This window comes from Stegostoma tigrinum, chromosome 8 (assembly GCF_030684315.1).
Source record: "Stegostoma tigrinum isolate sSteTig4 chromosome 8, sSteTig4.hap1, whole genome shotgun sequence".
Taxonomy (NCBI): Eukaryota; Metazoa; Chordata; class Chondrichthyes; order Orectolobiformes; family Stegostomatidae; genus Stegostoma; species Stegostoma tigrinum.
Genome location: NC_081361.1, coordinates 63,258,267 through 63,277,689, shown reverse-complemented (window position 1 = coordinate 63,277,689; position 19,423 = coordinate 63,258,267). Strand labels below are relative to the sequence as shown.

General features: G+C 41.2%; 1 protein-coding gene across 1 annotated transcript in view; it reads left to right on the top strand.

The window, feature by feature from the left end:
- Positions 1-19,423, top strand: part of ttc39a (tetratricopeptide repeat domain 39A) — an 88,683-nt gene that overhangs the window by 42,728 nt on the left and 26,532 nt on the right. The window contains exons 5-11 of the mRNA XM_048539482.2: positions 2,470-2,537; positions 7,125-7,189; positions 9,209-9,308; positions 9,872-9,937; positions 12,252-12,360; positions 17,830-17,897; positions 17,996-18,055. Coding sequence (XP_048395439.1) covers positions 2,470-2,537; positions 7,125-7,189; positions 9,209-9,308; positions 9,872-9,937; positions 12,252-12,360; positions 17,830-17,897; positions 17,996-18,055 — 536 coding nt within the window. The remainder of the gene's footprint in view (positions 1-2,469; positions 2,538-7,124; positions 7,190-9,208; positions 9,309-9,871; positions 9,938-12,251; positions 12,361-17,829; positions 17,898-17,995; positions 18,056-19,423) is intronic.

Genomic DNA, 19,423 nt, shown 5'->3' with positions numbered 1-19,423 from the left:
AACCCTTGATAACAAGGTTTGGAGCTGGATGAACACAGCAGGCTGAGCAGCATCTCAGGAGCACAAACGCTGACGTTTCGGGCCTAGACCCTTCATCAGAGAGGGGGATGGGGTGAGGGTTCTGGAATAAATAGGGAGAGGGGGGGAGGCGGACCAAAGATGGAGAGAAAAGAAGATGGGTGGTGGGGAGGGGATAGGTCAGTCCAGGGAGGATGGACAGGTCAAGGGGGCAAGATGAGGTTAGTAGGTAGGAAATGGAGTGCGGCTTGAGGTGGGAGGAGGGGATAGGTGAGAGGAAGAACAGGTTAGGGAGGTGGGGACGAGCTGGGCTGGTTTTGGGATGCAGTGGAGGAAGGGGAGATTTTGAAGCTTGTGAAATCCACATTGATACCATTGGGCTGCAGGGTTCCCAAGCGGAATATGAATTGCTGTTCCTTCCTGCAACCTACGGGTGGCATCATTGTGGCACTGCAGGAGGCCCATGATGGACATGTGGTCTAAGGAATGGGAGGTGGAGTTAAAATGGTTCATGACTGGGACGTGCAGTTGTTTATTGCGAACTGAGCGGAGGTGTTCTGCAAAGCGGTCCCCAAGCCTCCGCTCGGTTTCACCAATGTAGAGGTAGCCACACCGGGTGCAGTGGATACAATATACCACATTGGCAGATGTGCAGGTGAACCTCTGCTTAATATGGAAAGTGATCTTGGGGCCTGGGATGGGGTTGAGGGAGGAGGTGTGGGGGCAAGTGTAGCACTTCCTGTGGTTGCAGGGGAAGGTGCCGGGTGTGATGGGGTTGGAGGGGAGTATGGAGCGGATAAGGGAGTCGCGGAGAGAGTGGTCTCTTCGGAAAGCAGACAAGGGTGGGATGGACAAATGTCCTGGGTGGTGAGGTTGGATTGTAGATGGCGGAAGTGTCGGAGGATGATGCGTTGTATCCGGAGGTTGGTGGGGTGGTATGTGAGAACAAGGGGGATCCTCTTTGGGCGGTTGTTGCGGGGGCGGTGTGTGAGGGATGTGTTGCGGGAAATGCGGGAGACACGGTCAAGGGCGTTCTCGACCACTGCGGGGGACTGGTGGGCCGGTTGTGGTCCTTGAAGAACTTGGACATCTGGGATGTGCGGGAGTGGAATGCCTCATCCTGGGACCAGATGCAGCGGAGGCGAAGGAATTGGGAATAGGGGATGGAATTTTTGCAGGAGGGTGGGTGGGAGGAGGTGTATTCTAGATAGCTGTGAGAGTCAGTGGGCTTGAAATAGATATCAGTTTCTCGCTGGTTACTTGAGATGGAGACAGAGAGGTCCAGGAAGGTGAGGGATGTGCTGGAGATGGCCCAGGTGAACCTGAGGTTGGGGTGGAAGGTGTTGGTGAAGTGGATGAACTGTTCGAGCTGCTGTTGGGAGCAAGTGGCGGCGCCGATACAGTCATCAATGTAACGGAGGAAGAGGTGCGGAAGAGGGACTATTCCACGTAACCTACAAAGAGGCCGGCATAGCTTGGGCCCATGCGTGTACCCGTGGCCACCCCCTTTGTCTTTGGGAAGTGGGAGGAAGCAAAGAGAAGTTGGTGAGGGTGAGGACGAGTTCGGCTAAATGAATGAGGGTGTCGGTGGAGGGTGACTGGTCAGGCCTGCGGGACAGGAAGAAGCGGAGGGCCTTGAGGCCATCTGCATGTGGAATACAGGTGTATATGGATTGGACGTCCATGGTGAAAATGAGATGTGGGGGGGCAGGGAAATGGAAGTTGTGGAGGGCGTGGGTGGTGTCACGGACGTAGGTGGGGAGTTCCCGGACCAAAGTGGAGAAAATGGAGTCCAGATAGGTGGAGATGAGTTCAGGTGGGGCAGGAGCAGTCTGAGATAGTAGGTCGACCAGGGCAGGTGGGTTTGTGCATTTTGGGAAGGAGATAGAAGCGGGCGGTGCGGGGTTGGGGAACAATGAGGTTGGAGGCTGTCAAGGCCCTCCGCTTCTTCCTGTCCCTCAGGCCTGACCAGTCACCTTCCACTGACACCCTCCACCGACGCCTTCATCCATCTAGCCGAACTCATGACACTTCTCGCAGATGTGTTCGTCTGGAACATATGGTGCAACCATGTTTTCCGTTCCACACGTACCAAAACAATTCTTTACTGAAATACTTCTTTTATTGTACTGATCCTCACTGGGAAATATGAAGCTTCAGATCAACTAAACTCAACTTTAACCTCTTACCCACTAAGTCATTCCTGTCAATTACTTTTTGCCTCATGAACTTCTTTTACTTTGTGTTTATAAATTTTTACCGGAATTAAAAGTCAGTACCAATTCTTCAATATGTGGGTTTGTTTTATCAGAATTTGTTCAGTCTTGATTTAATTTCTGAATATATTACTGTATCTAATATTTAGCTTTGAGCGCTCCTCAAAAAATGTTAAGGATCGTGTTTATTGTAGTATTTTGATAATAACTTATTTGCAATTTGATCTGTATACAGAGGAGATGCATGCTGAAGTCTGCTATGCTGAGTGTTTGTTACAGAGGGCAGCTCTCACTTTCTTACAGGTAACCGTATTTGTTCTGGGAAAGGGTAATGAAAATTATAACTGCTACAAGCAAATCATCTCAGGTTAACTTTGAAATTATGACTTCAGTTGAAAGTCATTTTGTTTTCTTTACTGAGCCATTCTCTGTAGTTAAATCAACATTTAAAGTACTTCTCAAGTTTAAAGCACAACTGATTATACAGAATGAAGGGGAAGAAAATATCATTTGGGCTATCAGGTTTGCCTGGTTCAGTATGCTGTTTAAGCTTGCACACTGAACAACTGTTCTGTTGCGATGCAAGAAGAGGAGGAAGAAGCTGTGACAATTCTGGAAAAAAACTGAGAAATTCCTTTTCTGCCCCCAGTGACAAAGAAATTCACTCCAAGTCAAGGTGTTAGCACAGAATGAGCTAACTAAGCATTTAAATTCCTACAATTGTCAATCCTCTCTCTTCTTATGGTTCCCTTTTAAAAATCCATAGCAACAGCATAATCACCATGTATCTTGTTTCTTCTGAAGACACGAGAAAAGAAATACTTCCTAGAATCTAAACTAATTCTTGGCCTCTTAAATTTTACTTTTTTTTCTCAGTCCTTCTGTCCCTGTCCATTGCAAATAATCTTGTAAGTAAAACACATTGACCTTGCATGGTTTCATGATGTCTTGGCTATGTCTGAGCCTATGTTTCTAGGAAATATATGCACCTAATTTCCATTTTATTCTCATACTTGGAGGTTCTAAACTCAGCATGCTCGTCAATACACAATCCAAACAGCCATCCCAAGAACTTTTTAATAAAAATGGAAAGAACTGTGGATACTGTAAATGAGGAACAAAAGCCAAGTTGCTGGAAAAGTTCGGCAGGTCTGGCAGCATCTGTGGAGGAGAAAACAGTTAACGTTTCTGGTCCAGTGACCCTCAGAACGCTAAGAACCTTCCTGCTGCATAATAACAAAAAGTATACATAGGTATGCAAGCCATTCAGAGTAAGTGAAGGTTGTGTGGCAAGGAGCTGTGATTCCTAAATGTTCAGGATCGCCAACCATTGTCACATTTTCCAAGTGATCACTTATCATCTAAAACTACAAAATGTTTTCCAAGTTTCCCTGCTACCCCTTTTAGGGACTTTCCCCCCCAAGCCCCCCCCCCCCCCCCTCCCTCCCCTGCCTTTTCCAAGAACTAAAAATACTATTGTTTATAGGCAAACAATCATTAAGGTGTTAAGTTAACAACATCCACCCAGTCTTTAACCATTTTAGAATGAATGGTATGTTTTCCTGCTGCATGATCCATTTGAAGCATGCTCATATTTGCTAAAATCATCTTTTGGAGCTCATGGTACTTCCATTGAAACAACTTTAACAGGACATCCTTTGCTGTAGCATCTTCTTTATTCAGGAAGGCACGTACAAAAATGATTAGTAAATTTGCAATTGTTTTACTTTCAGATGTGAGAAATCCTTTAAAGGACTGATCCTGGATTCCCTGATATTCCAAAATATCTGAAAAAAGTCTTGCCAATTATTGAATCTTACATGTACATACTTTCTTGATTGTCTCTAGATCGTAACCAATCTGATCAGCCACTGCTGCTTTGCCTTCCCTTGAACTGTTACTTCCCTTAGACAAACACTGACAACACATTTGTATTATCAGCATTAACATAACATGATACATCCCTCTTTTCTAATCTTAGCTCATTATAACTTCCTTTTGCTTTGAATCATCATCCGTTTTACCATTCGATAAATGTTGTCTTCCACTGTATGACACACAGAAATATAGAACGTAGAAGCAGGAGTAGGCCATTTGGCCCTTCAAGCCTGCTCTGCCATTCATCATGATCGTGGCTGATCATCCAACTCAATAGCCTAATCCTGCTGTTTTCCCCCTAACCTTTGATCCCATTCATCCCAGGTGCTGCCTCTTGATGTTTTAGTATCAACCACTTCTGGCAGTAATGAATTCCAAAAGCTCACCACTCTTTGGATGAAGAAACATCTCCTCATCTCTGTCCTAAATGGTCTACCCCAAACCCTCAGACTGTGATAATGGGAACTGCAGATGCTGGAGAATCCAAGATAATAAAATGTGAGGCTGGATGAACGCAGCAGGCCCAGCAGCATCTCAGGAGCTCCTGAGATGCTGCTGGGCCTGCTGTGTTCACCCAGCCTCACATTTTATTACCTCAGACTGTGACCCCTGTTTGTGAACACACCCACCAATGGGAACACCCTCTCCACATCTACCCTTTCTGTTTCTGTTAAAATTTTATAAGTCTCTGTGAGATTCCCCCACCCCTATTCGTCTGAACTGCAGGAAAAACAACGCTGACCTAGTCAATCTCTCCACATTTGGTGGAGGCTCAGTGGTTAGCACTGCTGCCTCAGCACCAGTAATCTGGGTTCGATTCTATCCCCGGGTGACTGTGCAAACCCCACACAGACATTCTCCCCATGTCTGCATGGGTTTTCTCCGGATGCTCCGGTTTCCTCCCACATTCCAAAGGTGTCCAGGCTAGGTGGATTGGCAATGCTAAATTGCCTATAGTGTTCAGGGATGTATAGATTAGGTGGGTTACAGGTGGATGCATCTGGGGGGATTGCTGTGAAGTTTGGTGTGGACTTGTTGGGCCGAAGGGCCTGTTACCACACTGTCAGGATTCTGATGCCAATTTCGCCAACCCCAGAATCAGTTTGGTAAACCTTTGCTCTGCCCCTTTTGAGAGCGAGACCATCCTTCCTGCACACAATGTTCTAGGTGTAGCCTCACCAAAGCCTTGTGTAACTGCAATAACATATCCCTTCTCCTGCAGTCAAAACCTCGAGCAGTAAAGGCCAACATTACCTCACATTTATCCAAATTATCTCCTGCATCTTCCATTGATTTGTCCCCTCACCCAACAACCTGTCCAGGTCATGCTGAAGGATCTCTACATCCTCGCCACAGTTCATCCTCCCATCCAATTTGGTATTATCTGCAAACTTTGAGATGTTACATTTTGTTCCCACATCCAAATCATTAATATACATTGAGAATAGCTGGGGTCCTGGCACTGATCCCTGTGGCACCCCACTAGTTACTGCCTGTCCATTTGAAAAGAACCCATTAATTCCTATTGTTTCCTCTCTGCCAACCATCTCAATGCACATGCTCCAATCATATCACATGTGCTTTCATCTTGCGCAATAATCTCTTTTTTGCGGAACTTTGTCAAACGCTTTCTGAAAGTCGAAATATACCACCTTGACTGGCTACCCCTAGTCAACTCTACAAATCATAATCTTCATAGAATTTCAACAGATCTGTTAAGCATGATTTTCCCTTCATAAATCCATGCTGACTCCATCTTATCCTTCCACTTCTTTCTAAATGCTCTGCTACAAAGCCCTTGATAATAGATTGGAGAATTTTGCCCAGTATCCATCTTAGGCTTTACTGGTCTATAATTCCCTGTTTTCTCTCCACCACCCTTTTTGAGTATTAGAGGAATGCTAGCTACCCCCCAATCTGCTGGGACTGCTCCAGAGTCTATACAATCCTGGAAGATGACCACCAATGCATCCACTGTTTCCACAGCCACTTCCTAGGATGTAGATTATCAGGCCCTGGGGATCTGTATGCCTTCAATCCCATCAATTTCCCAGCACCATTTCTGTAATAATATTGATCTCCCTCAATTCTTCCCTTTCAATGAATCTTGCATTTGCCAACATTTCTGGTATCTGTTTTGTGTCCTATTTTGTGAAGACAGAACATCTGACCAAAATTCCAAATCTTCCAACATGGTGAAAAAGAAAATTCGACTCACGTGTTAACTATGTGAGCAGTTGTGCATCACAGTGCGAAGATTCCTTATCAATGGGGCTGAGTTAAAATTTAAAATAAAAGTTGGACTACTTGAAATGGACTGAATTAAACGTATTTAGAAAATCTAGAATTCTGCCAAATTTCATAGTGCATTTCATTCGGAGAAGTATTTTATTATGTACTTGGTTTATGGAATAGATCTCTGAGGCCAAACAAGAGTGCAGTGGCTAGCCCAATTTATTTGGTAGCAATAAAACATTACAGGAGTGCCTGGTAATTGTCTTCCATCTGCATTCTGTCTTGCCTTTTTAAAAAGTGTCACACCTGAAGAGAGGTTTATAGTCATTGGAGAGAATACAGAAAAGTGCAGCTGTAGTTTAGGTCACCTTCAAGGAAAAGTGAAAGTTATCTCCCTAACTTTGGTAAAATATAGCTGATAAAATCTTGCTCATTCATATTAAGTGTCATTGAATTTATCCAAGCCAATGTTGTTTTAAGATAAAGCTAAATAATTGGGTTGTGGCCATAATTATAAACCAGTTTTGACAAAAAAACTACAGGATATTTTGAATAAATACAAGACCATTTTCATGCAGTAAGTATCCGCACTCAGCTTCCTGAAGGTGTAATAGAGAGATATTTAGGAGTGTTTGATGCTGTGAGGGGAAAGTTAGTATAAATGAACAATAAATTCTGGCTCATTGAATTACCTTTTTGGCATTACCTTTTTTATATTGTCCAATTCATAACATGTACAAGACCTCAAATTCACTTTAATTAACATTTTTATTACAGGATGAAAACATGATTAGCTTTATTAAGGGCAGCATCAAAATAAGAAATAGTTACCAGACTTACAAGTAAGTTTGCCATGTTGTGCGATTATCGTGGCTCATAACAGTGCATGTAGTCTTCAGACTTAGGCACTTTGTAAGGAAACTAATAGAACTGTTTAAAGAAGAAGCTGGCTATGAGATTATGGTTCATGTGTAACTACACATCTTTTGATTGTATTTATTTGTTTTGAATCAAATACAAGAGCACAGGCATTAAGAATGAGGAATAAAGTCTTCAATCAAAGCCACCTTCCACAGGGGTTCTCCAACATGCTCTCTATTCACCTTTTTCCTCAACCAAGTATTCCCCCTCCCAACTTTAGCAGGCCCTCGCTGCCCCCCCCCCCCCCCCACCGTCATGTCCAACCGATTTCCTGCACTTCCTTTATCACCACTGCCCCTCCCTCCAAAGACAACAATAGGGATCCACTTGTCCTCACTTTCCATCCTATCGGCCTCCACATTCATAGAATTATCTTCCTCCAAAGCAAAAACAAACTGCTGGAAAAGCTCAGCAGGTCTGGCAGCATCTGTGGAGAGAAATCAGTGTTAACATTTTGGATCCATGTTGCAAGGTTGTACAAGTTCCTTGTTCTTGTGTCTTATTTACGTGGGTTTGCTCTTGGAAAAACCAACCTATTTTCAACCATTCATAACTGCCATTCTCACCTACTTTTCATGTAAATCTATCCTTTACAACAATTTTGCAATCTTTCTATTTTGCACTGGGCACTCTTGCCATCTGTTTGACTCACTATTTCTCGCACTACCTCTTTGTCAACCCCTTTGCCAACAACATTACAAACATTGCTTTCTATCCTCTTCAGTTCCAAAGAAGAGTTACATTAGATTCACTATTAACTTTGTTTTGTTTGTCTCTCCACAGATGCAACCAGACATGCTGAGTTTGTCTCGTACATCCTGTTGTTCTTCTATAACATCTTAAAGTTTTGATTCGGGCTATTCAGGCAGAAAGTGTTTTGAGTAGTGGAACCTGAATTTCTTTTCCCCCTAAAAGGCTGTGGAGGTGGAGTCAATTCAAGACTGATATCAATAGATTTTTGTCAGGGAGCAAGGGACATTGAGCTATAGGAGAACGTGCAGTTGATGTTTAAATCAGCCATAATACTTAACGACAGAGCAGGCTTGATGACCTGAATGAACTATTCGAGTTTCCATAATTAGAGTCCTTTAGTGGAGTCCTGCAGACCTGAATTTTAAGCAGCTTTTGTGGAGGATGATGACAACCCCCTCAGCCCAGCCATCGCTTTTACATGTGATGGGTGCACTGAATATTCTCATCTGCTTCCAATAATTTCGCTCTGATCATGCACAGTTGCATCATGCTGATGTTTCCTTTCTCCTGTGTTCTCGTGAGGAATTCCTTAGTCATCACCTGGTGCATCCCACAGTGGCCCAGGAAGGAAAATGTTCTGTGGGGAATCAAACCTACACATAACTGCCTATCAACCATTTTACTAGATAGGAAAATGGTGTAGTTGGGCATCTCAAACTTGCAGATCACTCAGTGTTTTCTGAAAAAAAAAAATTGCTCAATTGATTAGGTCAAACCACTGTAAAATATGCGAACTACTCCTTCGTTGTCTCAATTAAATGCTTTTGACTATATTCAATTCTCTTTTTTTCTTCATTGATTTTTAGTTTTGAATTTAATGAACATTATCAGATAGCTCAAGAGATTTTAAAAGTTAACTCCTTGAGGACTGGGTTTAGTTTCTTACCAATGTGAATGTGAAATCTCTCCCTATTTTGTAATGCAACAGTCTCTATTTAACAAGTCAACAGTGTTTGTTGAGAAGGATTTGAAGGGAATTTCAAAGCTGCCATCATCTCAAAGTGTGCGACCCAACAACAGATCCGTGAAATGAATGGTGATGAAATTCAAGTGATAAACCTTAAATGCAAATAATTACAACATTAAATCTGGAAAAAAAAAGTGATGTCAGATGTAAATTTCAAGTATTTAGCTGTGGAAAGTAGTTAATTATTGTGTTCTAATCCTTTTTTATTCATTATTGAAAGGGAACTTCTTAATATTGTGCAATCTTCCAAATATACAAAAGGAGAAAATTCCAGCCATCTTGAAGGAGGTGTTCAACTTGGAATTGGGGCTTTTAATCTAGTAAGAACAACTGCTTTATCACTTATTTTCAAACCTCGCATTCTCTTCCCTGCTTCAAGCACGTCATACAGTTCCCCCTTACTCCATGTCATGAATTATTCTCCATTTAAAGCAAAGACAACCTGTACCTAAGTTTTTGTTAGGCATGTGATTGTAAGGGATGCTGTTTAAAATTAAAGACCGACCTAGAGGTGACCAGGGTCAAAACTGGTCTACATCCGAAGTGCAAAATGCACTGGTACTGAATGGGACTGCATACAAAACCTAAATTTCTTTTCCAGTGATTATTTTGTGATGCTGGTGAAAAATATCAATCCTACTAATTTGCACTTTTTTTGAACATCCTGTATAGAAGTACCCAAATCCCAATCAGATCTGACTGAGACAATGAGTTTTGCTGTGTTGTAAGCTGATAATAACACTTCATGCCAAAATCTGAATCATGAAAGTATTCTACTGAAACAGTGAGAACATGTCATTTTTTTTTTCTGTTCATTCGTGGGATGTGAGCAGCTGTGGAAGGCTGAATATTTAAATTTTTTTTCTTTTTTTCATTTTCTTAGACTATATCCCTATTACCAACAAGGATTCTCCGACTTTTAGAATTTGTTGGATTTTCTGGAAACAAGGTAAGAATAAGTACTCAAAAGTTAATCTGAAGGAAGAATTTTTTTTCACCTTTTTGAGGTTAATATTGTTTTATCTTGGTTCAATTCTTGTAATTGATCCAGTGATTGAATGTTGTAGCTCACTCACCAAAGTACTTCCATTTTTAAAAAAAAGCACTTCTTATTTTTGGGCTCAGCTAATGCAGTATACATCTGTAGATTTAATAAAATTATCCACTCAAAATAAATCTCCGCATTTTCAGAGATGTTAAGATGCTATTCACGACAAGTTTGATTTGACAACCACGAGCAAAGTTTTTGATTCTTAATTTAAGCTTTAATATTTGTGCTTAACAGTCTGTGAATCACTGGAGTAATGGCACAATACCAACAATGATGCTTAACAAAATTTTATCACTTATTTTCAAACAAGCCTTACAGGTATTTTAGCGCTCTCAAGCTCTCTTTTGCCACTGAAATATTTAAACCCTTGACATGGAAGTTCAAATATAAATTTAAAAAGAATTTTTAGAGGCAGCTATAAGTGACTAAATTCAAGAGGCAAGTACTTTTTATTTGTTTGTGATCTATCCTATCATTTTAGAACCTCGCTTATTATCCTTTTTGATCATATATTTCAAAACAACACACTCGTGCCCTTTCACATGCAGATCCTCACCATTTAACCTTCCAATTCTGACACCATGTGCCAGAAAATAAAACATTTGTTTATAACTTGCAACTGAAATCTGTAAGTTATCAAAGCATGAAAACATTTGATCAACTTTGGTTTATTTGTTCTGATCATCTAAATAGAATGGTGATGAGAGTGAGTAACCAATTATACAAGCATAAAGCAACTACTTGCCCTGAAACATGGAGCAAATCATACAAGTAATCTTGTACAACCTTGCACAACAATTATTGCATGATGATGAAACAAAAATGAATTTAAAATTGCTGTGTATTTTCATACCGATATAGAGAATTCAAATAGAATTGTTACATTACATGAGAACCTAGAGTGTCCAAGCAGTTCAAGTAGCCAGCATTGAGGGTATGCAGGGTGAGTGATGTTGGGAGTTGCATGGGTTATAGCAGGTGGGAAAGGTGTTGCAGGACATAGTGAGAGTGGTAGATCTTGAGCCTTGGTAGGCATCGAAGAGAAGATGAACCTTACCCTGGAGAAGTATAGAAGGACATTGACTTAGTATGGCATGGTCTGGGTTGTGGCCTCCACAGCTAATCTTGAGGGAGAAGGGTATCTTATGTCAGCACCATTCATTGAGCAGGGCCACCAGGACCCTGCACACAAAGCAGGGTGTCAATTCTTCCCTGTTTTTCATGTCCAGTGCAAATGTCAATAACTGTATTGTGCAGTGCCAGACTGATAATGCTTGGCTGGCTGTACAATTAAAGATGGTACAGGAGCAAGGATTCCACAATATCCACCAAGTGGTGGCTTGTTTCAGGAATGGTATGGGATAAGATTGGATGGAAATCCGCTGTGACAGATGCTGTGCGATATGGTAAATAATCAATGAGATGTGCTTGGTAAGAAATGGTGAGAGAACCCATTAGACTTTGCAGTGAAAATCCGTCCCAAGAAAAAATGCAGTCATTGCCAAACAAAGGTAAGATTCAGCCCTTGGCTTTGCTTAGCTCAAAACAACTTTAGTAGAAGCCATGAAATTAGTGTTCATTAAGTTTATTTGCCTGTAGTCAGCTGCTGCTTCATTCAATGATTTTCTAACATCTGTCTGATCTAATATTCTAATTACTGTTCTGCAGTTCTGTCCTGTTAATTCTAAAGATTCATTGTAAAGTCATCATGAATTCTGGGAATATTGAAAGGCTATCAGGTTACAAATTAACTTCAACCAGTGTTTTTTGGAGGCTTGTCCTTGTGATATTTGACTGTTACAAGATTCTTGTTGAGTAAAATAGTCTGTCAAATTTAAGCTGCAAATAGAACACCTCCCCTTGTATCAGTCAAATGCCTTTCAAAAGTAAATTTTAACACTGCTCACATTTTTTTAGATTGTCAATACATAGGCATTTGTGTTTGACAATTAATGATTGCTTGTTCAATAAGCAAGAAAATATTAAAATGTATGCCTATCTATAATGACCTCAGGATATTTACAACCAGTAGATCACATTTCAAGTGGAGTTGTTGCATGCCTATTCAGTTCAATGTTATTAGAATTATTAATATTAAACCCTGTAAAAAGTGTTAGAAATATTTGCACCAAAAAACATTTTTGACATTCTAACAAAACAATAATACATTGAAAATGCCATTTCTTCTATTGATGAGATTCTTTGTCTTTAGGAATATGGTCTAGAACAATTGCAGGAAGGAGCATCCACAGAAAACTTTCGGGCTCTCCTGTGTACCATGCTGCTTCTTTGTTATCACACATTCATGAGTTTTGTATTAGGTAAGTATTGTTGAGACCTGAATATACTCATCAGTCTTGTGCTGGTTGTCAAAAATTAATACAAGTTTTCAATTTTGTTAACAATGGAATGAAATCTTATGGAGTTGATGAAGATCTTGCCTGGCAACTGGAGAGCTGATGAGATTCTTGCATTCCCTGCTTTTGGGCAAGCATGCTGTGCTCTTCGATGAAAAGCTTCCCATGGGACAAAAGTCATGTGTTGGGAGCTACTGTTTAATTCCAGGCTGGTAGCTCTTCTGTCATCAGCACAGCAACTGGGGAGGCTTTACTTGTTACTGCACCCGTCAAAAGCCTTGGATCTAGGAGGGATTTGGGCACAAATGAATAGTGGTGGTTGGGGAGATCCTGGTGGAAGGAGAATTTTGGTAGCAAGGGGAGGATATTGCCTTTGGTAGCTGCTCTCTGTCACATCTTGATGCCAAGCCTCTAATTAGGAACTAAGTGTCTTTATAAACAGGGTGCTGCCTTCCCCACCCCACTGCCCCACATCTACCCAGGAGCCTGTACTTGCCATTCCTTCCTGAGTGGCAAGTCACCACTGCTTGTTCCACTCATTTAATATTAGTAGCAACGTGAGGCCATTAAGTAGGCATTAACTACTCATTTAAGGGCTTAAATTGGCAAAGTGGTGTTCCTGCCACTTAGTTTTGGGATGGTAGACAGTGATCACCACATGACTGTGTCCCAAAGAATTGATAAAGTACTATGTTGATGCAAGTTCAGTTTAACTTTCCCATTCCTGCAGACAAGACTTGGAAAAAGTTGTATTTATGCAGTATCTTCAAGACATTGCATGTTGTAAAGTACTTCACAATCAGTTTGGGACTTTTGAACTGTTAAGACACCTAACCAATTTGCACAAAGCTGGCAAACAACAATGTGATAATTACTGCTAAGATGTTTCTGTGATTATTGATGGACAAATATCAGCCAAAATACTGCAGCTGCTTCCTCTACTCTTGTCTTTTTTTTTACCCCCATAATACATCCACAAGATCCTTTACATCCATCTGAGAAGACCAGCAAGATATCAGTTTAATGTCTTCTCCAAGAGGTGGTACCTTTGACAGTGCAGTACTCCCTTAGGATTGCAAAGTCGGCCTTTAATGTTGCACTGTCCTGAGCAGGAGTTAAATCCAGAACACTCGGGCAAACAATCTATGACTGAGCCACAACTAATACTTTTGCTGCAGTTATCCTCAATTCATTTGGATTTTTTTCATGCTGGAGTTTAGCAGTTTATGGAGAAAGAAAGTGAGACTGCTGTGCTCCAACTTCAGAATACTGTGCAATGAAGTTACTGTGAATCACACAATGGGGATATTGACAGCTGAGATCCTAAATTTTGTCACTCACAGTCTGATCCCTGAGCTTAGTTACAAAGGAAAGATTGAAGTTATTTCAAATGTAACTGCAGTGTCAGAGGAATGAGCATCCAATGACCCTAACAACATAATTAAATCAATGCAAGTAAGTGACCTCCTTCATAAGGCTTTTGCTTCAAACATATATTTTCTCACTGTAAGCTAGAACTATTGAAGAATGGAAATAGCAAAGTATCAGTAGAATCCCATGAACCTATTGCTCAGAACATTTTTGGAGGCTATTTTTGTTTTGGTTGTGAATTATTTCAGTGTACAAAGAAAACTTACTTCCACTTGTGCAGTGTTGCCCATCTCTGTCAGTATCTTAGCCCCTTAGTCACTGAAACTTAAACATATTTTAACTTGCTGCAAACCCAGATACTTTAATCTCCCTAATGATCTTGTATTCTTATTCTTCATTAGCTTTAACCTTTCCAGAATTTCAAAATATATAACCTGTCTCATCCTGTTCTCATTGTCTAATGAAAGTGATATTGATGATGACTATTTTAAATATATATTTAATGGTATCCATTCTCCAGTTAATTTTAAGTCAATGCCCTTTAATTCTTGGCCTTGAATCAACCGTATCCTGAGACTCTTTCTAGTCCAATTTCTCCTCCCAGCTTCCAACCTGAACATTTTATTAATGGCAAAGCCTTTACTGTGTTGAATCCCAGTGTCTGGACTTGTCCTCCTTTGCAAATGTTCCGAAAACTCATTGACCAGTTTTTCTAATTTCTCTGGATTGGCTTAGTACCCATTTAAAAAAGAATGTGCGGCCATTGGATTTATTTTTAAAATTAAGGGAATAAAGTGATGTCTCCTGCTTCTGGAATTGATGCCTCAAGGTGTAGTTAGTCTATCTGGCCCTATCAAGGCATGTGCATCCTCACTTGTATGGAATGAGCTGCCAGAGGCACTGCTCGAGGCGCGTACAGTTACAACATTTAAGATATTTGGACAGTAAGCAAATAGGAAAAGTTTAGAGGCTTATGGGCCAAAAGCAGGCAAAGGGACTAGTTTATGCTGTACGACTTTGACGCTGAGTAATTTATTCAAGTCAATGTGCAGCCAAGCACAAAACACTTTGGCTGAGTGCATGCTTAAAAGGGAACCAAGCAGTGAGTGTGACTAGTGCCTGTTCAGCTAGTTAGCTTGTATTAAAGGCAGCTGCTTTACTGGAAGTTGCACACATCATGACGTGAGGACTGCAGACCTTGTGACCATGCATATCATGCTCTCCATCCATATGCCCCTTCCCTCATCAAACATTCTCTTTCATGCCTTCAGATTCTCAAGAATTTGTGCAGCCACTACAGGGTAAGAGCTCCATGGAGCGCTCTGAGGAAGGCACTATCTGACAAACGCAGCCATCAACTCTCATTAGTACTGCGTTACCATAGGGAGAAGTGTAGAACCTTAATCCGCACAGACTGCGACACTGGTCATGTGTGCCAGCAGCCAGGCCAGTGAGGAGAGTTTGTATACCAGTTTGTTGGTTTCATGTGAATTCTACTACGGAGGAATCTAGTGAGGACATCAGTATATACAGGAGAGCCTTAAGAATGCATACCAAGATGTTAGGTGCATTTTCAGCTTGCCAGACAGTCTGCTGTTGGTGTCAAGAAACATGGAAGAGCTCTGCTTCACTATGGCACCAGGCTTTTAACAGATCTTCAAGTCCATTCTTTCCAATATGCAAGTAGTGACAATACTTCTGAACCCATGCGTGGTATAGCATTTAGTTGCCACAGTCTAAGCTTCCCTTCAAAGGCAGAAACTACTTAATCACAGTGCTACAGTGGAAGCTCAGACTAAGATTATGAGATCCATGTTTGGTGCTATGTAGACTGAACCTACTGACATCGTGGTTGTGGGTCTCAATGCTCAATTGGGTTGCAGGCTTTCATCAGTCCAGTAATTACAAGCATGTAATTAAGATTGTTGAGGCCACAGGGGAAAGCTCATGGTGTCAGGCTGACAGCATTCAAAAGCCCACTGTTGTCACTCTACCGCTGCCTTTTCGTAGACTGCTGTCGACCAAGGCCCAGAATAACTCTGGGATATTCGTGTGGTTTCTGCAGTGTCCTTGACTGGAGGTGTCAGCTGTGCTGCAGCCACTGAAGTATCCATATATGAGAGTACTGAGATAATCAAAGGCACCTATAAGACATGTGCTAAAGGTTTTCGTAGAATATGGACTCAGGCTCTCGTGGTGTAGTGGTACTGTCCCTACCTCTGAGCCAGGATGCTCAGTTTCAAATACCACCTGTACAGAGATCTGTAATAACATCTCAGTACAGGTTGATTAGAATTAAAAAAAAAACAAAAGAACTGCAGCTGCTGGAAATTGGAAACAAAAACAGAAATGACATTGAAAAGCTTAGCAGGTCTAGCAACATTTGTGGTGAGAAATCAGAGTTCATGTTTCAGGTTGAGTGACCTGAATAAGAACTGTTGATTAGAAAGTATCTGGAATATAGGCCTGACTGTCAGCAGCATTAAATAGAGCAGGAAATTGGGACCTGGTGGGCAGCTACAACATGGAAGAAAAATCTGATACTGCAGGTGAAACTGAGCAAGTCTGTGGGAAGAAAGCAGAGTTAACAATTTCATGTCCAGTCACGCCTCTTCAGAATTATTAGCAGCTAGGAAAATGTGGTATTTGTACTGAAGATGAGATGGGGCTGTGTGGGAGGAGGAGAGAGGTGGACAGACAGAGAGAGCCCAGAGAGAAAAGAGATGAATGGGATGGAAGGAAATTATGGATAACAGGCCAGGACAGAAGGAAAGCTGAATAAGTGACAATAAGAACAAAGAGCAGGAGAGATTGGGTGAGCTGCACTGAAAGCAACCCGTGTAATGTGATAATGGGCCAAGGAGTATTTGGGAATGGGGTGACTGTGCTAAAAGCAGCCCATGTCACTATAGGACCGAGTGTGGGATGGGCTCTTTTTTAAATTTAAAAAAAAAGGAGATTTTAATGTGGCTCTAAAGTTATTGAATGCGATGTTTGACTCCTAAAAGCTACAGGGAACTAAGTAGAAAATAAGATGCTCTTCAAGCTTGCGCTAATGCTCTCTGGAACACTGCAGCAGGCCTGCCACAGACATGTTGGCAATGGGAACATGGGAGTGTGTTGAAAGGGCAGGCAATTGAAAGCTTGGGGTAATTTTTGCAAAGTGGTCACCAAGTCTGTCTTTCCTCAAAGTAGAAGCGAACATATATTGAAATTATAGGGTGATGGGATAATAGTGTATGATCACTGTCTTTATTTTCCTAAATGAGGGCAATGGGTTAAATAAATGTTAAGAGATTAGACATTTATCTTGGATAAATTTTAAGTTTGGTACGTTTAAGTGCGCATAAGTTTTTGAGGAGGTCTTTTGATGCTGTGGTAGAATTGCTGTCTCTGAGAGAACAGTCTCAGTTCAAGTCTCACTCTAGGACTGGACAGCCAAGGAAGATGCATCCATAATACAGTCAAACAGAGCATTGAAGAATGTGTTAATGACCTGTGTGGTCCATTTTGGCAGAATATGTATCTGATTATCATTATAATTGACCCAGAAAGCATGCTTGGAATGTGCACACAGCATTGCTCAGGCTAACACTCTGGCAGTCAGGGCTCAACCTACAATCTATTTTCACCTTCTCTGACTTCCATAGCACTGACTCTAGATGCTTTTGGAAGTGAATTCTGGAGCCTGGTTTTCAAGTTGTGGGTACGTAATGAATTGTGTAGCCTTTACAAGGTATTAGTAAGTTGTGCAAAATAAAAATTGCCTTTCCTTGTGCACAATATTTTCTGAGGACAAATTTATTGCATTTTGGATGTTAGTAGTTAGACCTCCACAGTCGCCCTTGATGGTTAGAAGAAAGAATTGTGGATAGACGGGAAAGAATGAGTGGTCTCAAGAACAAAAAAAACCTAACAACTGAAACCATGACATAATTATCTATTGTATTGTCAGTGCTGATGAAATATCAAATTTAAAAAAAAGTTTTTTTTTTAAACAAATACTGTTGGCGTCACAGCTTCTATATTAAAATCCTGACTTGGATTTGCAATTTTGAACAGGGACAGGCGAAGGTGATGTTGATGATGCAGAGCGGTTACTATTACCCTTTCTCAAACGGTATCCAAAGGTATTGTGTGGGAGAAACAAACATTTCATTTTAAAATATTGTAATCCTATCAAAATTTATTTGTAACTGCTTAAAGTTATGTCTTCCTGTTCCTGCAGGGTGCCATCTTCTTGTTTTTTGCAGGAAGAGTTGAAGAAATCAGAGGAAACATAGATGCGGTAAGTAAAGATTTTGGGCATCAAATGGGCGGTATCTCTTTTTCAGTTCTCGTACATGGGTGATAATCTGGCAGAACAGATTGTCCATGTGTTACAGAAGTGTTTCATTTCCATAACACTGAAACAATCAACTAGTGTTACTTCCAGTTGCTCCAGAGAAGCGTAACTGTCATCTGTCCCCATCTTTTAAACATGGAGAATACTGCTTGATAAACTGAATTTTATCGACCTCAACATTACCATCTTAGTGCAACAATCTTTATTTGACCAAATTGTAAAGTTCAACTGTGTTATCACAAAGACTGGGGTAAATTTCAAGTTTACAACCTTTTTCGTTAGTATTCTGTTCACTGTACCACAAGCATAATTCTAGCATATTTAATTGGATATTTATTACACTGTCTGTCTTCCTCTGCAGTGGGGCAGGAGTGACTTAAAGCAGTATCTATTTTGCTTCATATTAGATTTCTTGTCAAATTGTTTGGGCTGTTAGAGACCATGATAAATTAAACTCAGTAGATTGGGATCTTTTGTTTTCTCTTTACTAATGCAGAAACATTTATGACATGATTTCATCAATAAAGCGATGGAAGGTGTCATCACTAGTGCTATTGCGGGGAACTCTATCAGCAATAACTTGCTCGCTGCTCAGTTTGGGTTCAAGACAACTCAGCTCCTGACCTCATTACAGCCTTGGTTCAAACATGGTCAAAAGAGCTGAATTCCAGAGGGGAGGCAAGAATGACTGCTGTTGATACCAAGGCTGCATTTGACTGAGTAGGCATTGAGCAGCCCTGGCAAAACTAGAGTCAGTGGGAGTTGCGGGGGAAACACTCTGCCCTTAGGACTCATACCTTCCTGAAAGGAATATGGTTATGGTTTTTGGGAATGAGTCATCTCAGCACTTGGATATATCTGCAGGTGTTCTTCAGGGTAGATATTATCTAATCAACTTGTTCACTGTTCTGAGATGTAATTACACATCTGTGACTGTTGGTCTCCTGGCTCAGACATGACCACTGTGCCACAACACCCCTTTTCCTCAGGGTAGTGTTCTAAACCCAACCATCAGCTGCTTTATCAAAGACCTTCCCTCTATCATAAGGTCAGAAGTGGGGATGTTTGCTAATGATTACACAATGTGCAGCAACATTCATGACTCAGATACTGAAGCTGTCCATGTCCAAATGCAGCAAGACCTTAACAATATATGGGCTTGGGCTGAAAAGTGACACGGTGGCTCAGCAGTTAGTACTGCTGCCTCACAGCACAAGAGACCTGGGTACCATTCTACCCTTGGGTGACTGTCTGTGTGGAGTTTGCACATTCTCCCTGTGTTTGCACAGGTTTCCACCGGGTGCTGTGGTT